Below are 24,374 nucleotides of genomic sequence, written 5' to 3' on the forward strand. Positions count from 1 at the left end.
AACTCCCTTTTAACAGGAAGAAACCTCCGTCAGAACCAGGCTGTGTTAGAGACCCAGAGATGAATAATAACAAGTATGATTAAATGCAGAGAGATGTATAAGCACATAGTGAGTGAGAAAGGTGACTGAAGAAGAAACACCCAGTGCATCATGGGAATCCTCCAGCAGCCTATGCTTATTGCAGCATAACTAAGGGAGGATTCAGGGTCACCTGGTCCAGCCCTAACTATATGCTTTAGCAAAAAGGAAAGTTTGAAGCCTGATCTTGAAAGTAGAGATAGTGTCTGTCTCCAGTTTGAGATGATCTGAGCTTCGTGACACGGTGCTTTATCCTGCTGGAAGCAGCCATCAAGACCAACCTAGTCGTCAACAATGGTCATAGGCTGTGCTATTTAAATGAGGCTCATTTGTTGCTAAGAGACTAAAAGTGTAGGCCTTTTGTCAGTTCAGGCCCCTGTGAAGTGTAGCCTCAGTTTCCTGTTCTTAGCTGACAGGAGTGGCAGATGCTGTGGTCTTCTGTTGTAGCCCATCTGCGTGGAGATCTAATGCACTGTGCTCTTCTGCAAATTTTGTGTTCATAAAAGGCTGAACTGGTGTACCTAATGAAGTGGCGGGTGAATTCTAAATGTATTATAAAGCTTTACTTATTTGTTCAAATGTGAGCCTGTACTATACTAGATATGTTAGATAAGATTCTGAATTTTACTTGCATTTACAGTTTAAATAAAAAATTAACATCTGAACTCTGTGCAGCCTTTTTACATGCAGCGGCTGCACCGAGTTACACAAGAGGTCCAGTTTATCTGTGTCTTTTTTCCTCGCTGTATTTATGATCAAATATTCTGACCGATTTTTGATTTGAACCGTTTCTGGCTACATGTCACTAAACTCGGGAGCGCACGGACACGTCCTGCAGGCTGCCAGTGCACGCGTCACACCGGCCTCCGAGCTCGCGTTGCGTTCACTACACCCGTGTGTGTGTGTGTGTGTGTGTGTGTGTGTGTGTGTGTGTGTGTGTGTGTGTGTGTGTGTGTGTGTGTGCGTGCATTTTTTATTTCTTGAAGCCGTCTGTCAGTCTTATCAACGCCTTAACTCACTTCCTGGTTTTTAGTACCCGAGTCTTCGGCGTGAGCGCGCGAGCGTGCACACCCCCACCACCACACACACACACTGAGAGGGAGGGACGGAGCAGGTCGCGTTGCGTGTCTGCGCCTCTGTGTGAACACTTTAACCTGCGGCAAGATCTCCACACAGATGTTTCCTCCGGTGCTCCGCACGGCCTCTCAGCAGACTCAGGTACGGATCAGCGGTGGGCCCCCGTTGCGCTCCTGTTGTAAAAAGTTTGCGAGCTCCTTCAGAGTGTTTTTCTTCCACAGTTCGCTGTCATGCAGCAGCAGCCGCCGGTGAGTCCTTGAAGGCGGCAGGACTGAAGCGGGGTGAATGTAAAGAGGTTCTCCTGAACTCTCAGGACTCCAGCCGCTGCATGCGAGGAGGAAACTTTGACTTTCTTCGCTGCTTCTGAACTTCCACACACGGAGAGGAGAGGACAGGAGGGGGGAGAAAGTTCCTCTCTCTCGGCTCTACCTGCGGGTTCCTCTCGCTGTTGAAATAAATCAGCTGCAGAATGTCTGACTCTGCATCCAGCTTCCTCCACATCGGGGACATTGTATCCCTGTATGCCGAGGGCACGGTGAACGGCTTCATCAGCACGCTGGGGTGAGTGTACCGTCACTGTCATGTGCTCTGTGTGCACTTGTGCGCTGTGGAAATGACTGTGAACACCTCCGTTGTACTTCTGTGTGCACACATCCGTTAACAGCCTGAGCGAAGCCCCCAGCTTCATTAAAACCTGAAGATGAGGAGTTTAAACTGGGTTCTGTAGATCGACACGTGGCTTCAGGTGTCAGTGCTCAGCGCTGAGTCGACACAGTGTTGAATGATTAGTTGTTGACTATCCGTCCCTGTGAGGAAGAGACTGGGAAGCATTCTTCCATCAAACAACATCAGACTCCACTTTAATCTTGTTTTCTTAACTTTGTAAAATAAAACATAACAAACAAACACATGGAAGTAAAATAAAATTAAAGGGTTTATATTTACTGGCACAACAACCCAAAACAGGAAAAAGATAAATAACAATGGATTGCATTTATATGCGCTTTTTGAGACTCTTAAAGCGCTTTACAATTCCACTATTAATTCACACACTGGTGGAGGCAGCTACAGTTGTAGCCACAGCTGCCCTGGGGCAGGTTGACAGAAGCGAGGCTGCCATATCGCGCCATCGGGCAGTAGGTGAAGTGTCTTGCCCAAGGACACAACGACCGAGATTGTCCGAGCCGGGGCTCGAACCGGCAACCTTCCGATTACAAGACGAACACCCAACTCTTTGAGCCACGATCGAATATTGTTAAAATAATGAAGAAATATTCTTTCTTTCTTTTTCTTTTCTTTTGAGCGGATTTATGTGCACTAGTCTCATCTCAGTTCAGTCTGATAATATAACCGGAGCTGACAGCAGCAGTAGCCTCCTTACAAGCTTTAAACCAAACAGAGAGGGTTGTATTGTGAGTGGAGCATTTCAGTGCTCACTCGCCTGACCATAATTTGGCACTTATGTTTTTAAAAAAAAAAAGGATGCAATACCAGACATGAAATAAGTCCAAACTAACTCTCCTGATAGCAACAGGTGCACTGCTGCTGATGCATGTAAAAACACAGAGCACCATGCAACACAATTCAATGGAATTAAATAATATAACTTGTTGGCCACTTGTCACCATAACCATTACAGCTTTTTAAGAGAGGACTGGACTGATATCTGATACACTGTTTCTTAGTTGTGTGTACCTGGCTTTTAGGATGTGTAGTTCAACCTTGTCTAATATAGTAATAACAGTTTACTGTTTGCAGTAAGGGCTGTTATATAGAAACGCTGACCTGGAAGACTGAGCATGTATCAAGACAACACTATGATGTCATTGTGTAAATATGCAGTCATTGCTAGTACATGTATGTTTCACAAAGTATTGTGTTTTTGATATTTGCCCTGTTGAAGTGAATTAGTTGTGGATTATTAAATAGTGTGATTAAACTGTGAGTATGCTGTCAGCGCCGGTTTCCTCTTCAGATCCACATCAATGCTTCTGACTATCATGAATTTAACCTCTTGTTTGTCTCTTCGCTGTAGTGGAACTATTTGTCATATTATGGTTAAAATATGACTGATATATATGATATACTGCCCACCACTGATTGTGAATAATATCCATAAAGAGACATTAAAAAAGCCTGAAACAGAGGAGTTATTATAGGTCTACGTGCATCAGGAGCAGCTGCTTTAATGCAGAAAGCCTGCAGTTAAAGAAAAAAGAGCAAAGACAATATTTGCATTTGCAAAGTTTCACAGGTGATGGAAAAATAGTCCGTGCAATGAACTGCTTTATCCAGAACTCCAGAGACGATAGACTGACTCTGAGGTGAAGAAGTGTACAGGCTCGTCAGTGTTTTGAAAGAAGGAAGGTGACATATGCGCATTTTTTGTTTTTGTGGAGAAGCTTCTGTGTGTGTGCTTTTCCCTGCAAACAAAGTGTGTTTTTGTGAAAACATACCAGACTTTGTCCTGTGCTGAGAGAACTTGTTGAACATATTTTTTAAATGAAGGCTTTGAAGCTTTTGGTTTTAGATTGATTTGGGCAGTGTGAGAATGAGTGACACCCACTGAAAGCAGGTGGTGCAGGTCAACAGTGGTGCATTGTGCACCCACTGAGTGTATGTTATGGATGGACATTGCTTTCAGGTCTGAATAGTGAAGCCAGTTTAGAAGTTTTTAGAAACTTTCTAATGGCCAGCATCAGTGGCCTTAATGTCTGCTTTGATGGAGGTTAATATGAAAGCAGCCCTCCTGCTCTGGGACTTGTGTAGCGTTAGCATCACCACTACAGCAGTAACAGTACACTTTATTATAAAGTGCCATAATCACATCACTGAATCTAAATGTATCAAACTGGACCCTTTTTCACCTTATTTCAGGGGGAAGGAAATCCCCACGGTCACTCAGTGATACCTTACATCTGTAAGGCGACACATGAACAAAACAGTCTGGATGAGAGACCCCGTTAAGATCCCTATCACCAGGGCACCGTGAGATCCCACCTACTCAAAAGTCAGATGGTTAATAATGTTCTTACAAGAGTAAATTTGTTACTGATGTTGCCGAACCTGTTTTAAAACTTTAACTCACATACTTGATCAAATTTGATGCAACAGTAATGCTGGCTCATTTAAGTCCTAATGATGCTCTAGAAATGCGTAAAAATTCAGCAGCCACCATTGGACCTGTGGGACACTCCAGCAGGACCACCTTCAGTATCTCTGCCTGACCTGACAAGTCTGTCTTTCTGTTGCTTTAGCAAGCAAGTTGATGACTAGACATTTGCTAGAAGTCATTATTCAGCTGCAAGAGTTAGTTGTCCTGGTGTGAGGCCCCTTGAGGGGCGGCGGTTTTAGGCTTTTGGACAGACTGAAATAAATAAATACATGCTATTATGAAGAAGAGATGCAGCTATAGTATTTTGCAGAAGTCTTGAGCAACCTACTATTTAGTAAGTTCATAATTCCATCAGTTTTGAAAAAGATCTCCAACACCACTGGTTGACACGTAGCCCCAAACCATAGCAGAGCCTACATTGTTTTACAGATGGTTGCGGATGGTGGTTGTACTTTCCTGTTGACGTCCTCCATACATATCGATGACAATTTGAAAAAATTCAAATTTAGATTCACGAGTCCTTAAAAGGTGTTGTTACCGATGTTCAGTTTAGTTGTTGTCACAGTAACTGGCATACCTCAGCCTTGGTTTGCTTCCTTAAGAATGGCTTCCTGACAGCCAGCCTTCGCCCGAGACCACTTGAAGAGGCTTCGGCAAACAGTAGGTAGAACTGGATCAACTCTAGGGCCAGAAGCAAACACGCACCACTGTGTTTTTATTGTGTTGAGAACTACCCTAAGTATCAGGCTCGGTGACATCCCTACCCTCACCTCCTGTGTGATCAGCTATAGATAGATCTTCAGTCCTGCCACTTCTTTGGTCCTCCACTTGTCCACTTTCCAGCTAATAGCTCTGTGGGAATTTCCTCGTTGGTGCAAAAATACTATTTTAATCACTGTCAAACAGTTCTTCTCAGTTCTTGAATCTACAAAAACTTTTTTCACCGTACTGAAAATGAGTGAAATTAATCAGAAAAACAAATAAACCCCCAAATGACATTAACCATATATTTCAATAAGCGATTTCAACAATCAGTGCGTTCCTGTTATGAACCAAAATGTTTCTGCAGCATATCACAGAGTATTGACTGTGAAGTGTGTCAAGCATCTTGTCTTTGCCAAAAGGGTTTCAGAAATCAGCTAGAGTCCACTAAAGCCCTTTGTAGGTCGAAAGTCTTAATAAGTTACAGGGAGAATGGTCGTGCATGAAGGCTGCTTCAGAGTTAATGCACTCATTACACACCTTCCAGCTTTTCTGCTTGTATGTTACATTTGTTATCGACGAGATCAGAAGAGGAGTGCAACCGAGAAAACATTACTTTATGTTTTAGTGGTTTCTGATTTTTACTAACTTTCTCTTACATGTGTTATTTCAATAAAATTCAAAAATTACAGAAGATTGAAGTAAAGAAACTAGAACAAGTGCAACATATCATCTTTTTCCTAATATTGTCCAGAGTCTTCTGGAATTGCTGATGTTTCACTATCTCCAGCACAACCTTTAACACAAACATGCTGCATAGGGTAGCGGCAGTGCTGTCTGATTGCTTGGCAGGAAAAGGAAGTGATACTCGGCATGTCCAAGAGAGATTTCCATTGCCAGTTTGTGCATTTGTCCCTGCTGTTGTTAATGTTCGCTTTATGAGGACTTTGTGTCTGGTCAAAACTTTCTTTAGGTTCAGATTTGTTTTTCAGGTTAAGATTAGAATCAGTATTCAGTAACAATAGGGAGGCTTTCACTGTTGCGTTATGGTCTTGAGAATGTGTTATGTCACAGAGTCCTCACAAAGATATATGTACCAGCGTTTGTGTGTGTTTCCTGTACCATGGTCTTACACGCACTCCTTTGAATGTGACTCAGTCTTGACCTTTACAGCTTTATTCATTGACTGCCACACTGATCTGAACAAATACAATAAAAACTATAGGTCAACCTTTAATAATTATGGTGACGTCACAGGCAAGAGTCATGTTTTGCCCACCGATTCGCAAGGGGAGCTAGACAAAATTAGGCAGGTAGTTTGAACATTGTAAGGGGTCTACCTCTAATCTTCAGGGCTGAAAGGAAGCCAAGTAGGAAGTGCAACAGAAAAAACTTCACTTTCTTCAATGGTAGTTGAGGCAGGGTGTAAAAAAGAAAATCCCCATATAGTCCCAGATGAAAACGTCCAGCTTTACAGTGTTAAAAAGAACGTTTATAACCTGGTACAACATACTGTTTTGGTGTTATCTGTATCTATATCCCTCAACTGTACAGGATTTTTTTTAACTGACAGGTTTTTCAGCACAGGCAGTTGTAACTGCTTATTATCTGATGGCTTTACCTTTCCAGGAGAGAGTCAGATAACATATTTGTGTTGCTGGTGCCTTTTGAAGCATTTGAAGCATTCAGGTAAAGTTCTCTGGAAATAAACATGGCCTGCTGTGAAGTACAGTTTGTCTACAAATTCAGTTTAGGTGAGCAAAATTCTTAAATTTTATTAGTACTCTACAGTTTCAGTGTTAACATTATGGGCTGGCAGCAGTCTATTCTCTCATTCAAATATGGTCATTTCTGGCTTGAAATAGTCAACACAACAGCAGTCAACACTGAGACTTCAGAATGGGACTTCACCAACCAACACATATGGTCCATATAGTCTAAGCATGAACCCGGGGACTCTAGTAAACTCTGCACCTTTCCTTTCATACAGGTCCAAATTCACATTCTATCATTTAATAGCTAGCAGGGGGTGGCTGTAGCTCAGGGGGGTAGAGTATAGGGGTGCAACGATACACAACATTCACGGTTCGGTTCGATACTTTGGTGTCACAGTTCGATATTTTTTCGATACAAAAAAAACGTTCATGCCTTTTTAATTTGTCATTTATTAAAATTATAAATATATATTATAACTCAAAAGTACAGTTTATAAATTTAATGTTGCTGAAACAACAATATAATAAAAATAAACAAATCTATCTGATCGAGAAATCACTCATGTTTGGAAAAGAGAGTTTATTACAGAGAAATGTCTCTTTCTAAAATAAAAGCTCTACTATACGCTTCTTCTGGGCTATATTCTCAGCAGCATATTAAACATATCAGGTCCCCATAAGGAGAATCCTGTGCTAACGGCTGTCTAAATGACTCGGTTAAAGTTTGTAGCATGCGTGCTTGTTGTTTTTGTCTGCTTCCACTTGTCTTTGCACTAGGATGCTGTCGGAGTAAATGTGCAGTCATATTCATTGTGTTCCCACTAGTGCTGTCAGCGTTAATCTCGTTAAAATGACTCTAATGCCATAACGCGGCAAATGCGGAGTAGTCGAGCGCAGATCCACTGAGCGCTCAACACAGACAGCATCGTCAGAAGAAAAGTTGATAAAATAAATTGAAAATGTTGTATTGTTCGATACATATGCGTACCGAACCAAAAGCACTGTATCGAACGGTTCAATACTGATACATGTATTGTTGCACCCCTAGAAGAGGAGGTCATCTACTGATCAAAAGGTTAGTGGTTTGATCCCTGGCTCCTCCAGTCTGCATGCCAAGTATCCTTGGACAAGATGCAAACCCTAAGTTGCTCTCCGATTCATCCAGTATGAATGTTAGCTAGGAAGCTAAAAGCTTAGAGGGAAGTGTTGGTGTGACTGGGTGAATGTGGCATGTTGTGTAGAGTGCTTTGCGTACTTCGGGAGAGTAGAAAGGCGCTATATAAGAATCAGTCCATTTACCAGAAGGCTTCATTAACTCGGATTTTAAAATGTCCACATCAGGAATTCCAGACATTTCATGCAAGTCACCATATTCAGACTTATACACAATGGAAAACATTTATGAAAAAATGCCTTCAACTATCTGTATTCAAGACCCCCAACATATTTAGTTTATTGCATTATAAAACAACCAAAGTCAACAAATGTTCAGATTTGTGCAGGTGGAAGATGAGAGTGTTGGGACTTTATTTTATCACCAATGAAGGTGACTCTAGTATAAATTCAAAAAGTTTGAATTTTACTGACACTCTAATTTTCCACAATAATGTGAAATTCCCTTTATTGCCCCTTATCCTAGTGTCCACTTATAGTACTGTAACAAAGAAATCTCCTGGGCCCAAATAAAACATTTTTAGTATAGTCCCACACTATAAAATATACATCTGTAAAAATGTAACCACAACAATTATCCATATTTTCATTCTATGTAACCTTCATATCAAAACAGTATCAATGATGTCAAGTCCCCAAACGTCTGTGGTTTGGATAAGCATTACACACTAATGTCGACATGCTAACTGCTCAGTAGTTTGCCCATGCTAGCATCTGCACTTCCTCCACCCTTTAATCAAACAAAAGGAACCTGACCTACCTCAAAGTCTTGCAGTGAAAGAGAACAAAAACACGGTCAGAGTTGAACATTTATCCGTTTGATGGAGGGTTTAACACACAGTTGTTTTCACATTTTATTGAACTATCACTTAAACAAGAACTCCTTTAAGATTAAAATCTCTCTCCGGGGAGACGTGGCCTGGAAAGCACAGAAGGAAAATGATAGAAATTGACCAGAACAAAACCAGACATGGGACAATAAAACAAAACAAAAAATACAAAAAATACAAAAAATAACCAAATAGAGAAATATGAGCATGTAATACAAAATCCCTTATTACAATAACAGTTGCACTTTACAGAACCAGTTTCTGAGCAATTTGTGGCAGCAGTTTTTTCTCTACACTCCATTTGTTTCTGTATTTCTGATATCAACTTTATGTCACCAATCTGTTTTGTTCCAGTGTGTGGAACAACTTGAGTGGGCTTCAGTGAGCACCAACTTTATACCCATCTTTATGATAAAATAAAGGGCCACCTGGTTCCCATCCACTAAGGTGAATGTAGTCACCATGGTGCCAACCATTCATTACTGAGGTCCCATTATGAAGCTGTTGTCATATACATATACTAAGGGAATCAATCAAAAGCAGGATTATTTTCCCCATGAACTGAGATGGGGATGGTGCTGTTTTGTTTTCTGCAAGTATTTGCATGAAAATGACAACACACTCTTGAAGAGCACAAAGGCCTAATCTAATCTCCTTTCATGCCACTCATAAGCCAAATGTGGCACAGTTGTTGATTTCTTTGTTTTATATACCTTAAGGGCCACATTTTGATGTTTTGGCATGTGTGTGGCTTCTGTTCACTCTTTACTTTGAGACATTTGAATAGGGAGTTCCTGCCAGGTGAGACAGTGAGTGAAGTATGAGTGGATGAACCTACTGGTTTCCCTACAGTCAAATTCAGCTGGATCAACACAAACAGGATTCAAACAGAAGCACTGAGCTGCTGAGGTAGTAAAGTACAACTACTAACAACACACTGCAGACACATGCCATCTTCGCTTTCTCAGAGAGATTAGTTAGTTGTCTCCTTCCCAGAAAAAAGATCTACTAAATAAACATTGTGAGAGCAACGTGTCAGCCTGCGATCATGTGATGGTCACAGGGGAACGCTACGTAAATGTTGAAACATCTCCGGCTCTCCTCCCTGCACACTAATTCAAAGCAGGTGGTGAGTAATGAGAACAATGAGCTGAAACATCATGAAAAAACTAGAATTTTTCTGGTATGCAAAACAACAATGGAAATTACAGGGACACTCCCTACTACAAGAATAGTTGAAGGACATATGCAGAGATGCTTCAGGCTGTTTTTGAGTGTTTTAGACCATTTTTTGGTAAAATACCCGTTCTTACCTTTTACAGAAGCAAAAACTGCAGTTTCATCGTAGTTACATTTTAATTTCAGTTATGGGTTCCAGCAAAAATAAAAAAATGGAATAAAAGATGATTTTGAATTGAATCCCATTTTATTTACATATCGCCAAATCACAGTAACAGTCACCTTAAGGCCCTTTATATTGGAAGTTAAAGACCCTTCGAAAATAGAGAGAAAACCCAACAATCAGACAGCCTCTTTTGAGCAAGCATGTGCGGACAGTGGGAAGGAAAAACTTTCAGCATGACGCAGCCTGCAACTGTTGTGACCGTCCTGTTCAGTACCATTTAGTCCTCCTGTGAACTTCCATTGACTTTTTCACCACTGTTTTTGAATTTATCAGTGAGAGAATAACAATCATCTTCTCAATATAAGAAAAATAATCATGAGGACAAATCATCAAAATCCTGGAAGGAGAATGGATCAAGGCCTATTTAACACCACATACAGTTTACAAGAGACAATTTTATTTATATATGAATGTTTTGTATTTTAACTGTCATAAACAGGGTGTGAGAAGTGATACTAATAACAACTGTACTGCATTAAAACATTCACAACAGGTGGGATTTCCAATCTTTAAGTGATGACCTGATGAAACCTGCTTCCGGGTCCAAACTACTCTGAATTTATTAAGGCTGTTATGTTTTTAACGTGTTTTAATGCTTTGTATTCTGTTCTATTTAATCTGAACAAGCCCCTAAAAAGTCAGTGATCGCTGTCGGCCTCTCTCGATTTTTATCATCATTATTCATTTTAAATCTTAGTTTTTAAAACCTTACAATGTAACTACAGCCCAGCCCATGCAGCAGTATATTAATGACTAACCTCGTATTGCAGTTGTTCTTCTCACTGAAGTTTGGTCTGTTAACAGCATCCTGCCATGCAGTTACATTTGTTCCTAACCATCGGGAACCCTCATCAAGTGGAAAAAAGTTAGCGTTCATCCTCCAGCTTCACTGTGTTTATATTATCCTAACCATAGCTGTGTAGCTAGCCACCAAGCAGCACATCATTATATACCAGCTAGCCCAACTTCAGTAACCCTACAAACGCCTCTGCTGTTTAGTTTCCGGTCTTCATTTATGTGGTAAGTGATAGGAAATACGCTGCTCTCAAGGCGCTGCTACTGCGGCCCTGCTACCTTTCCGATGCAGAGCGGCCCAAGAAACTCGTCTCTCTAGGGGCTGGCTGATGGTGCCGCTCTCGAGCTCACAGAGTGCACGCTGACCTTGCTAGGAACGGATAACGGCGGATTCCTCTTCACTCACGTCTTCCTTCGACAGTTGCCGGTGCGAGCTGGCCTCACCAACTCCCCGCTGCCACGACCACTGGCGATAAGGAAAGGCTGCTCTTCATAGAGGATTCACGCTTGGGGAGACTTTTCTGTTTGGCTCCCAGAAGAGCCTCGGGAACTCTTGCGTCGTCTTTGCATACCTCCACAATGGTATATTATTTAATCTTAAAAAAAAAAAAAATTGGAGATTTCCCGCGTACCACCAGAGAGAGCCCAAGTATCACTAGTGGTACGCCTACCACACTTTGAGAAAGGCTGCCATAGACCACTTAGCATTCATCCACATGTTGACTGTTATATTGCTCTAATAAGTCCCATGATGGCTAGGTGACTTTCAGGGTGCTAATGACACCACAAATGATGCCACTTGAGATTCAGCACTTTGGACTACTCAGCAGTTTCACCTCCTGGTTGCCAGAGTAGAGCCGCTGCTCCTCCGCATTGAAAGGAGCCAGTTGAGCTGTTTCGGGCATTTGACAAGGATGCCTCCTGGGCGCCTCCTGGATGAGGTGTTCTGAGCATGTCCCATTGAGAAGAGGTCCCGGGCCAGAGTGATTATATCTCTCGACTGGCTTGGGAACGCCTTGGTGGAAATGTGAACATATGGAAAATAAACAGTTCACATAAACAAATTGAAAACCATGGGTCAGTGACCCATGAACCCTGACAATTACTGTGTTTTGTGTTCACTTGCTGCACTTTACTCTTCTGTCTGCAGCTGAGTTTACTAAAGTCACTTTGGAAAAGGATCTGGTCTCCAAGGAGATTTGAGTTGTCACTCAGCATCTTTGAAATCTGTGGCCTGCCAGTTCATTTGCTGTTTTCTGGGAGGGAAACATGGAAAACATCTGTGTTTATTCAAACACCTGGATCCATATTTAAATGTCTCTCCTCCTGCAGCAGAAGAAGGAGGGACAGAAAAACGAAACAAAAAACAACTATTGCCTTGGCATAAATACTGTTAAAACTACTGCAATTAAAATTTTCTCCATGTCAAAGAAGCAAAGTTAAAAAGGACTTTTCTCTATCAATCAAACCATCTCCACGCCTGACTGGGTGCAGTCAAAGCAGAACCACCCAGAGCTCCATCCGGCCGCTGCCTCCAGTTGTGCTGGTGTTCCAAAGCCAGTCAAGGGGAAATCTCTGGGATGGAAGGAAGCCTGAAATGAATTCAGTTTTATGAAGTATTATGATAGTGAGCTGTATTTAGGTCAGTGAATAGTTTTCGTGGAGTCTTTGTTTTCTTTGTTTTCTTTGTTTTTTTGTTTTTTTTTCATGTTTCATATTTTGATGGAGTTTGACATATGGGCTGGTGAAAACAGGCATATGGATGCTGTTTTTTTCTTTTATTTTGGTTAAAAAAAAGAGCTGAGCTTGAAAATAAAGCCCCCAATTTCTGTTCCTACTCTGACCTATGGCTGTGAGTGTGACTGATGAAATAAGATTGACACAAACAGGAGAAATGCAGTACTCAGCATTAGATTGGCAGAGGGCCTTGGTCATTAATAAGAGCTCAGAATAGAGATGCAGTTGTGGTGGTTCAAGCACCAGGATGTGTGCTGGGTGCCCTCTAGATGAGGTGTTTCAGACATATCCAACTGGGAAAAGGCCTCATGGCTCTTGCGAGATGGGGTCTAGGCCTCTCCGCTTAGACTGCTGCTCCTTTAAATAAATAGCTCTTATTTCAGTTTCAGATCAATGCACTTCATTAATCAACATCTCTGATCTACTGCTGTTGGGCGCACCTGCAGATTTCTGACTTTCTACCATCATTATATACAATTTATACCCATTTTATCCTATTTACACTGTAAGCAAATTAAAAGTGAATCTCTTAATAGCAGCAAGCTAACGAAATTGGAGGTTCAGGGATTGGATTTATTTAGATAGACTGTGTGAAGGCCTTTGTATGTCAGTCCTGAAATCGTTGTTTCTTAAAATGTGGTCACTTGTAGGGGTGCAGAGCATTTCAGTGGCTAAGTCAACACACCTGAGTTTGTGTGAATGGAGCAATCAAGAGCACAAACGTCCTGAAAGACATGCACACACCTGACAGGCAGACAAAGGGACTCACCGTTCCTCTTCCCTGCTGCTTTTCTTTCCCTCCCTCTTTTTCACCATTTCCCTTCCCCCAGTCATGTCTGTCCCGTATGTAACAACTGAAAATAAAATAAAATAAACAATAAAAACAAAGGTCAATCAAATGGACCAGTAAGGCAAGGCCGGGATGGTGCACTTGGTAAAGTACATCCGCTGGGCATCTTTCTCGGCCTTTAGACAACAATTATGATGACAAAACAACCAAACAGGACAGGCGGGCAAAAAAAAAAAGACAAAGGGACTGATTGGCTGTTTTTGTAGCTACGCTGGTATCACTGGGGGGGAAGAAAATCCCACCTCAAGAGTAGAAAGAAACATAAAGAGGATGTCTGGAAATCACAGCAAGTAGATGCGGCAGAAGGAAAAAAGGGAGAAAAGAAAACAAAAAGGGAGGCAAGGGAGGACTTTTTCAAAACTAGGGACAGTTTTTTTTAAAGAAAGACAAGAAGAGAGGATTGGAAAATGCCAGCAGAAAGAGAGGTGGAAAGAAAAGACAAAGGAAAGGAAGGAAAAATGCAAAATGCAAAGGAAGAGGACAATGATAAAACAGAGGAAGGAAAGACAGAAGCAGGAAAACCGAATTTACTAAGAAAAACTAAGAAAAGTTTTTGTTTCTTTCTGCTTCACCTCTGGCTTTGTCAGGTAAGGGTGAATAAACTTTTGCTAGAGTGAACTAAACCTGATTTGTGTACCTACCCACTGGCATTCAGCCGAGTAAACAAATGAATGAACGAACATGACAGTAGCCTCTGCACACCATCCATCCTTCCTCAGTTTGATTGTTTGTTTGAAGTGAGCTTATAAAAGCAGCTTTGTGACTGATGAGCCACAAATACGTGGACGTTGGAGCTTTTCACAGCCATTTTGCGGACACCTGATTTGTCTACAGGTTGTGGTTTAGTTTGCACCACAATGCAAAATATTATTCAGATAATGATGGTCGCTATGAGAGAGCTTCAAAACAAGCTTCTTTTATACACTCAGTATAATAATGCACAACAATGATGAGTGTGTCATTTTATACAGTCATGATAAAGGTGAGATCACCTTTTCAAGATTTTCCTTCAGATCAAAGACAAGCAGATGGAGAATCAGTGAGTCAGTGTGTTACACGTGTAGACATGTTTCCATCACTGCAGGGGACATTTCCTGGAGACTTAACTTAAAATGAACCTTAAACCAGGTATTCATTCTTAAATGGAATGATTACATTAACGGGAATTGCTTTTAATCTCCACAAAGGAGTCAAGCCCCTACAATAGGATGTGTGACACACTGGTATCCTGCTGAAAGTAGTTAAAGTGCAAAAGTAATCCCGCTGTGCGCAGCCTCAGTGCATGAATGTGTGTGTGTGTCTGTGTGTGTGTTTTGTAGTCACATAAATCTGTTTACACAGATTAAATGAAGCAATTTTCATAAAGTAAATTCAAAGATTTCATTGTTAAGAATTTATAATTGAAGGTGAAGATAATTATATTTTATAAGCTGAAATGAAGTTTTGGAAATACAAGTGTGTATTTGCATGTGCATGTGTGTGTGTCAGACTGCCAGAGGTCTTTGTACGTCTGTCTCCTGGTGTTTCCTAAGCAGCAATAATAACAGGGATTTACTCTAATGAGCACACGCAGAGTCATGCTCTGCATAGTCAGCTGTCAGCGGCAGATCCTTAAATAGTCATATTTAACACAAAAATCACCAAAAACAGAGAAGGCAGACCCAACGGATGAAGCTGTATTTGGTTATGGAAAGTTAGAGCTCCATCACCTTACTTAGTGAGGTTTTGTAATCTGCTGAAACTTCAAGGAAGGTTGAAATATGTTGCAGAGGGTTTTTTGTTTTGGTACGTATGCAAGATGGATGTCACGACACCATGACATCCATCTTGGATTTGGTTGTGAGTACTGCTCTTACTGAAATTCACTGCCAGAGTAAATGAGTCAAAGTAATTTCATGTATTATAAAACTTAACGGTGGAGATATATTAGGGAGTAAGTCAATATTTTGTAACTGGGTCAGAGCAGCTACACACCTGCAGCCCTTGTGGGGTGTTCCCAGTCTGCAGTGGGAAGAAATAGTGTTGAATCAGTGACACGGTCACGGATGACCAAGGCTCACTGATGCACATGGGGAGCAAAGACAGGCCCGTGTGGGCCTATAGTAGCTCAAATACTCAAGAAGTTAATGTTGGTTCTGATAGAACGGTGTCTGAATACACAGTGCAGCACACTCTGTTGTGCAGGGGGCTGTATAGCTACAGACCAGTCAGGGTGCCCGTGCTGACTAGGGCTGCCACAAACGATTATTTTGATAGTCGACTAGTCACCGATTATTTTTGCGATTAGTCGACTAATCAGATCATGCATCCATTGGACGTACAGCGTACAGCTTATTGCACCAGCAGCATCTGCTCTTATATAACTATCATTAGCTTACAGCTTTAAGTGTTTAAGGTACGTGCTAACTAAAGACAAGATGATAGTTTATTAAATTTTAATGAAGTTTGCAGATTGTTTCAGTGGAGTTTAATAAACTCAGCCGTCTGCTCCTTGCTATCTAAAATATAACAGCACACCGGAGTAAATTCTCGCGCATCTCACACTTTTAACATTTATTCAGCTGTGTAAAAACTGTAACTTTAATCTCAGCCAAACCGATTCACTCACTTTTCAAGGCACCCAAAGCCCTTTACAATTCCACTGTTCATTCACTCTCACTCACTGGTGGAGGCAGCTACAGTTGTAGCCACAGCTGCCCTGGGGCAGACTGACAGAAGCGAGGCTGCCATATCGCACCCTCTGGCCAACACCAGTAGGCGACAGGTGAAGTGTCTTGCCCAAGGACACAACAACCGAGACTGTCGGAGCCGGGGCTCGAACCGGCAACCTTCCGGTTACAAGACGAACTGCCAACTCTTTGAGCCACGATCGCCCTGATCGCCCAGTGGAAGAAAGTGGCCTGGTCTGATGAATCATGTTTTATTTTTCATCACGTGGATGGTCAAGTGTGTGCATTACCACGTGTTGGGTGCTGGGAAACTTTGGGTCCTGCCATTCATGTGGATGTCACTTTGACACACAGCTTCTACCAATGTATTGTAGACCACGCACATCCTTTTGCCTTCCCTGGTGGGTGTGGCGTTTTTCAGTGGGACAATGCGTACTGCAACAAAACAAACATGGTTCCAGAATGCTTTGAGGAAGAAAAATCTGCATTTCAGGTGTTGACTTGTCCTCCATATTCTACAGATTTCAGTCCAAATAAGCGTCTGTGGAATGCGCTGGACAAACAAGTCCAGTCCATGGATGCCCCACCTCCCAACTTACAGGATTCAAAGGATCTGTTGCTAACATGTTGGTGACAGGTAACACAGCACACCTTAGGGATCTAGTGGAGTTGATGCCTCGATAAGTCAGGCCTGTTTTGGCAGCAAATACACACAGACACAGTGTTAAATGTCGCTAGACTAATGGGCAGCACGCGCTGACATTGTTGCCCTGCACTTTGGTCTTCGCATGTTAACATTGTGGTGCGTTTATGCTCATTATCTTGTTGCAATTTGAATCCCTCACCACAAAGATGCAAACCAGAGGGTGGAGCATGTCTCTGAAGAAATCAGTGCTGCCTTTTAATGGATAGGGTGAACTCCATTCACTGCAAGTTTCCAGCTCCATAGCTACAACTCCCAAGGCTTAAATACCCACCCCCCACCCCACTTCTCTTTCTGTTCTGCATGTCTTAGCCTATCCAAGTATTTCATCTTGTATTCTTTCTTTAGTCATCTAGTTCTTTTTTGTCTCTCAGTGAGGAAACCTCTTGGTCCATTTTGAGGACCAACTGATCCACTTTTTCTTTGTGGGTTTGTGGACTTACTTCCTTAGGAACCTGTAATCTAATCATGGCTGTGACTCTGTGGAAGCCCCTTACTGGGACTAATTTTCTTTTAGTTCTTCCACTATCACAATGCTACTAATCATAGTGTTTAAAAAGTGCCTTAAACATCCTTTATCTTTAATGGCCACCAGTAGCTTTTATGGTTGCAGACGTAGTCCATAGACTGTGTTGCATTATATGGGAAAACGGCTCCTTTCACCCCAGAAAACATTTGAACATGAAGTTTATTTAGTAAATTATGCTAATGCTTGGGTTCAAAAGGAGAACTAGCTAACTTGGCATAAGTTAATCACAAGATGTTAGCCACTGTGTGTGCCGTGTCCTCGCTTTCACTCAGATCAGCTGGTGAAAACTGGTATAATAACACCTCTTAATGTGCCTGCACAGACCAGTGAGTGTGTCACAGCGGTTAACTAAAGGAAGGCGCCGAACACTCCTAAATAAGAAAACAAAGATGAAATATATATCGTTGCTACATAAATAGTTGCTTCACAAGTCCATCTACACCTCACTGATAATAACCTTTACGAACAGTTCCAGTCTGGTTTCCGTCCTCTGCATAGCACCGAAACTGCTCTTATAAAAATAACAAACGATCTTCTTATGGCAGCTGATTCTGGTCTCCTCTCCATCCTTTTCTCCTTGATCTGAGTGCAGCCTTTGACACCGTCTCTCACCCCATTCTTCTTAGCAGATTAGCTTCTATTGGCCTCTCTCATACTCCCTTAGCCTGGTCTAAATCATACCTGTCTGACCGCACTCAGTTTATTCAATTAAAATCCTTCACTTCTCAGCCTTCTCCTCTGTCTACTGGGGTGCCCCAGGGATCTGTCCTCGGGCCCCTGCTTTTCATCATTTACCTTCTTCCGCTCGGACACATTTTTCGTAAATATAACATTCAGTTCCACTGCTATGCCGATGACACCCAGCTTTACCTCTCTACCAAACCCGATTCTACTCTTCCTCCACTCTTCTGCTTGGCTGAACTCAATTCCTGGTTCTCCTCCAACTTCCTTAAACTCAACAGCAATAAATCAGAACTTGTCCTGGTTGGCACTAAACTATCACTATCCAGAATTAATGATTTTTTCTCTCACTATCAGTAATTCGTCTGTTCCTATCTCTCCCTCTGTGAAAAGCTTTGGGTGTCATTCTCAACAGTATCAATAATGTCACACGTGCAGCATACTTTCAACTCCGTAACATCAATCGCCTCCGCCTCTTCCTCACTCCTCATGCCACTGCCATTCTCGTCCATAATCTTGTTATCTCTCGAATTGATTACTGTAATTCACTATTATTTTGCCTTACACAAAAATCCATTAACAAGCTCCAACATGTCCAGAACTCTGCTGCCCGTATTATTACTAGGACTTCCTCTACCCACCACATCTCCCCAATCCTGAAGCAGCTTCACTGGCTCCCGGTTAAAGTTCTCATTCATTTTAAAATAATCCTTTATACATTAAGGCTATTCATTCTCTCTTTCCACCATATCTCTCTGATTTAGTACAGATGAACTTCCCATCCCGGTGCCTCACATCTTCATCTTCTCTTTCTCTCTGTTCCTTCCGCTCGTCTGATTACAGTGGGGGGCGGGGCTTTTAGTTGCTCTGCCTTGACTTTGGAATATCTTACCCCCTGACCTCAGAAACATTACTTCATTCCCTCTTTTTAAGTCCACCCTCAAAACTCACCTGTTTAAAATTGCTTATGTTTAAACCTCTGCATGCTCTTAACTTTTATCTGTTACTCTTATTATTGTGGATATATTTTTATTTTTTTTATTTGTTGTACAACGTCCTTGGGGGTGCTCTGAAAGGCGCTATTTTTAAATAAAATGTATTATTATTATTATTATTATATTCCAAAACTTAAATCGCTTCCACTGTGTGTTAGAAAGATTTTAAAAGCGAAGTGAATAAAATAGATAAAGGGACATCATTTCTACCATAACAAAACGTGGTAGAAGTTAATTTTTCTGGTGCACAAATAAATACCAGCTAGTTCAGATTGATAGTTGTTTCACACATACAAAAGGAATATTGATGATATGGCCTGTTTCTCTGGAACAAATGAATCCTCTAATACTTGTATAGAAATGTTCTCACACTGCACAAAAAACAGTGTGCAGGTAAAATTACCGTTGGAGCACCATTCTATGTTGTTCTTACCACTGTGCATACGCTAATCTAAACCAACATGCTTGCCCATTCTGCATCAGCATACTGTTTAAACATACAGAAAGTGCAACTGAAGAAACTGAAACAACAGCGTCAGAGAGGAGGAGAAAGCAGACTCCTTTTCATTTAGTATTTTTTTCTTTACCTGCAAGTTAATCTTTTGTTTTTATTTTTTGTATTTTAATTCTTACCGCTTTTTAGAAAATTGCAGTTAAGAATTAAAAATCACTCCTGTGTATTCCTACATATTCTAAATGTGAGGCATCTGTCCAAACGCTAAATCTTGGCACAAAGTGAGTGATGAAGCAGAATAATGATCTCAAGCACAGCAGCTGAAAATAAAAAGAATGAAGGTGTTGCAGTGGCCCAGTCAGATGTCCAGACCTCAACCTTAAGAGAGCTGTGTTTAACACTGGGATTGCCAGGCTTCTACCGTTCTACCTTTAAAAGCCGGAGAGCAGTCAAATGCTGGAAGTGGAAGCTAAATTGGCTAGTCATTCATATGTATATTAGGTTGTTACCTAGGAATTCTGGAGGGAGGGGAGTGGGGGTGAGTGATTGAGGGGGTTTGGGAGTGGAGTGTTTCAGTTTGCCATCTTAGGGAGAAATCAACACATGTCCTTTGTATGTCCTTTGTTGCTGACATTTATTGATGAAAACAGTACAAAAAACCAACCATTTGTACACATATTTACAAATAATGATAAAAAGTGAGTGAGTACATTTCAACATTTTCAGCAATCACTCACAATCCTGGCACTGCCACGGTATCTGTCGTCTGCATTTACCACATGTGTACCTGTAGCAGTGAACACATCGCACAGTGGCCTGATTTTTTTTGCATCTGTGTTTGACCTGACTCGTGGCCCTTTTTCCGCGGGGGTCTAAGGTAGAAAACCAAAATGACTGCTCTCCGGGGGTCTAAGTTTAAACAACTGCCCACAAACATCAAGAGATCTTTGTAAAGGAGAGCGGATTAAAGTTCTTCCACAACACTACGAGAGACTGTCAAACAGAAAAAGAGAACTTCTTGCTAAAGGTGCTGAGCGCTGAATCATCGTTCTTATTCACAAAACTGCACTGCTGAACTCCTATGAAACCTTTCTGTTTCACACCACTGTAGACACATATAAGAAGTGTGACTGTTAGCGTGGTCAGTCCCAGTATTGTTATTCTTCTGTTTGGTTCTAAATCATCTAAGCTGCCTATTATTTCTAGGTTAATGTCAGGAACAGAAAACAATGCAGGGCTATAAAGTGCTCTCAGATGTTTTGAGCTGAACATGCTGTCGATCAGTTTAATCTGTACCGATGGGGGCAGAGTCACCGCTCACAGCTTGTGTCTTGGCAGCACTGGTTGAAAACCTCCAACCCGTTTAATGAGAAAAGTTGTCTAAAAATAGATGCAGAGTTACCACAAACGTCTTCACGAGACTGCAGAGTGTTGCTTCCTGTCACCTCTTAAAATGACTGTGCTTCTGCTGCTATCAACAAGACATTTCTCACCCTACTTACAACTTTCCAAATTAGACCATCTGTGGGAGAAGAAGCTTTAATCAGTGACCTGTCACCAAACGCTACCGGCTGTTTTGTCAGATTTCACTGGAAATCAGTTTATCGGCATTGATCTCTGCGTAGCTTCACTGACAAGTGTTATATTTATTTCATTTATTTAGTTCCATTGTATTTCTAAGGTTTCGTTAACAGGATTGTATTGGAGTGTTTTTTTTTAACATTTTTAAGATACAAAGTAAATGCCACGTATAGTTAGTCAATTATTATAATTAATTTTAATTATTTTTTCCAAGTTTGTTTGTAATTAATTATTTAAATAAGATATAACTTAGAAAAGCATTACAACAAAAGTACTATTCTTCAACCCGACTGTCATTTCAGCTTGTTAGGTCATGTGTCTCTCTACAGTATCTACAATGTTGTCTCTACAACCTTCAAACTACAGAGCTGCATATTTCTGAAACCAAAAAAACCTACAGCCTCAGTCACACAGGTCAGCGACGCCCTCAGAAACCTCTGGTCACCAGGAAAGAAAAGGATGTGTATTCATTAACTGGAAAAAGTGCCAGAAACTGAAAGCAGGCGAGTGTTTGGGAGTGGGCACCTCCCATGGCAGGGGGGTACAGGTGATTGTGGCAAACTTCTAGTGACCAATCACAAGAAGGTTTTTGGTGCAGGACTGCATGCCTCTTTATGGCCAGCAACCTTCTGCCACCCCCAGTTAACCAGTTAGAGAATACAGTTTTTTCCCTACTGACTTGGGCAATTCACAGCAACAGACATCAAACTCACTTTCTTGGGGATTTTTTCCATAACAAGCAGCGGTCACCTGGCTGCTGCTGACTGGTCTCTAAGCCTGTCTAAGACCCTGACTTTTTGCCTTGTCATCAGGTTCCTGACATGAATTTTAAAGGGTGATTTTTCATCAGCAGAGCACCTGAGCGCCTAAAACATGAGATTTTAGTTCATGTTTTTTTCTTTTTGAGTCCCACTTAATGTCATGTCTTAATACGTGGTGATTTTTTTTATGTGGGATCTGGTGAAAACTCAGGTATTTAGTCTTACCTGGATGGTAAGAAAGGTTAATGTGCTTGTTTCAGACAAAGGATGAACTGAAGGGCCTCATCGAAGCCTGGTGTAAGATAAAGGATTTTTCTGAACTGTGAATCACACAAAACTACTTTAATTGCTTTACATGTATATAATTGCTGTATAACATAGAGCTAGAAATAAGCATAAGAAAAGTATGTAATGTTTACTTGTTGTGATGTTGTTGGGCTCTCCCTCTGGGTGACGCCACTGTTGACGGCATGTTTCCTGTTCTTTGTCTGTCTGCAGGTTGGTAGATGACCGATGTGTGGTTGAGCCAGCTGCTGGAGATTTGGACAACCCCCCAAAGAAATTCAGGGGTAAGAATGACTGTTGCTGTGTTGCTGTGTTTTGGATCAGTAATAGTATTCTGGTATTTATTTAATTTGGTATAAATGTCTGCTGCTCTATTTAAGTGATAAACAGATTCATGACGATGAATGAAACCTCCAGTGTGTTGTATGAAATATAAATGGAGTGTGTGTGATGTTAGTCCAGCTATGATCATCAGAGACCATTGGAGGAGAAGTTTTCCACCAGCTTCTCTCTGATGATTTCTCTCTCTTATAAACTTACTTCACCATCTGCTCTCACTGAGCAGCTGAACCAGTTTATAAGTGGACCACAAACAGTGACTGACAGCAAAAGGTTAAAAAAGTAAAAATCCAGAACAGACAGCAGCTCCAGTGTCTGATGATCAAACTTATGAAATTGTTAAATTGCATTTAAACATCTCACACATTTCCTCAGCATTACTGGTGGCTGATAAGAGTCCACATGGAAAAACAAAACCATCTGATAGCAAAACAAAGAAGCCATAAGAGCAGTGTATAGACTTAACAGGTAGACTGATGGACTGAAGTTCACTGTGCTGACTGTTTAAACTAATTTTACAAATAAATAATCTCTCTCTTTATCATAAGTCTTTGCCCTCGTGAACTATGTTCCTTTTTTATTTAAAATTTGAAATCTTGGCATTAAGTAGGTCACACTGTTAGCAGCTCTGACACATAAAAACTATGTCAAAAATGTATGAGAAAGTTCATAAAAGCCAATACGGCACAAAGGAGTGTGGACGCACTGTTAAAGGTGCAGGAACACAACAATGGTGGGTAAATGCATTAATTTATTAAGAAATACATGCATTATTTGAAGTAAGAACACAGTAATGATAATATATAATAATGAATATAATTTGAATTATTAGATCAAATAAATAAAGCCATGTTCTGAAATATAAAGGTTGAAGCTGTTTCTCCAAATGTTTTTAACGCAATTTTTATATCAACTAAAAAAATCAACGGCCGTCCAAAAGTCATCATTGTTCCTTCAATTACACCCTAATTAAATACTATATGATTTCTCTATGGTTGTTTCAAAGCTTAGTACTCTATGTTAAGCTGATTTTTACAACATTCATATCTTAGTAATGTTACACAGAGCAATTACACACAGGCAAATTCTGTTTGCTGTACAAACACACAGTTGGAACAGCGTGAAAACATACAGGATCTGCTGGAGGAGAGTCAATATTTGCCCGTCTTTTGTGCTCTTGCATCACTTCGCTCCAACTGTATTAGTTTTACTGAATGCTGCTCTCTCCAGCATTCTTTTAATTGCTTATTTATCTTGTCTAATTAAACAAAGTCTGTCTGTCTTCTGTGCACTCATTCATCGTGCCCACATGATGAATCCTAACAGTCATGGCGATGCCTCACATTTTCATTGTGCACAAATGTCTGCTGCTTCCGCTTCCATAGCACACAAACAAGTGGCTTGAAGTCACTTATCACTCAATTCTTTTTGGCTTGTGTTTAAATAGCAGCATAATTGGTCGATTTCTGGAAGCCTACCAAAAGGAAACACTCAGTGCAAAATAATATTTTTGTTACTGATTAACCTTTTCAATATTTTTATTAACCCTTACATATCATAAAACAAGACAAATGTCCATCAGATTTTATCTCAGTATGTTATTAAATCCTTTGGGATTTAATAATGATGATCTTCCAGGGTTTTATAATATACTGGGGCGATCGTGGCTCAAGAGTTGGGAGTTCGCCTTGTAATCGGAAGGTTGCCGGTTCGAGCCCCGGCTCCAACAGTCTCGGTCGTTGTGTCCTTGGGCAAGACACTTCACCCGTTGCCTACTGGTGGTGGTCAGAGCGGCCGGTGGCGCCAGTGTCCGGCAGCCTCGCCTCTGTCAGTGCGCCTCAGGGTGGCTGTGGCTACAATGTAGCTGCCATCACCAGTGTGTGGATGACTGGATGTGTAA

The 24,374-nt window shown here is 41.1% G+C and overlaps 1 protein-coding gene across 1 annotated transcript in view; it reads left to right on the top strand.

Annotated features, from left to right (window-relative positions):
- The first annotated feature begins 1,159 nt into the window (after positions 1-1,159).
- Positions 1,160-24,374, top strand: part of itpr3 (inositol 1,4,5-trisphosphate receptor, type 3) — a 78,623-nt gene continuing 55,408 nt past the window's right edge. Inside the window, exons 1-3 of the mRNA XM_012925316.3 lie at positions 1,160-1,296; positions 1,377-1,716; positions 22,349-22,419. Of these exons, the coding sequence (XP_012780770.1) occupies positions 1,625-1,716; positions 22,349-22,419 (163 nt within the window). The 5' untranslated portion in view covers positions 1,160-1,296; positions 1,377-1,624. The remainder of the gene's footprint in view (positions 1,297-1,376; positions 1,717-22,348; positions 22,420-24,374) is intronic.

Source organism: Maylandia zebra, linkage group LG20 (genome assembly GCF_041146795.1).
Source record: "Maylandia zebra isolate NMK-2024a linkage group LG20, Mzebra_GT3a, whole genome shotgun sequence".
Taxonomy (NCBI): Eukaryota; Metazoa; Chordata; class Actinopteri; order Cichliformes; family Cichlidae; genus Maylandia; species Maylandia zebra.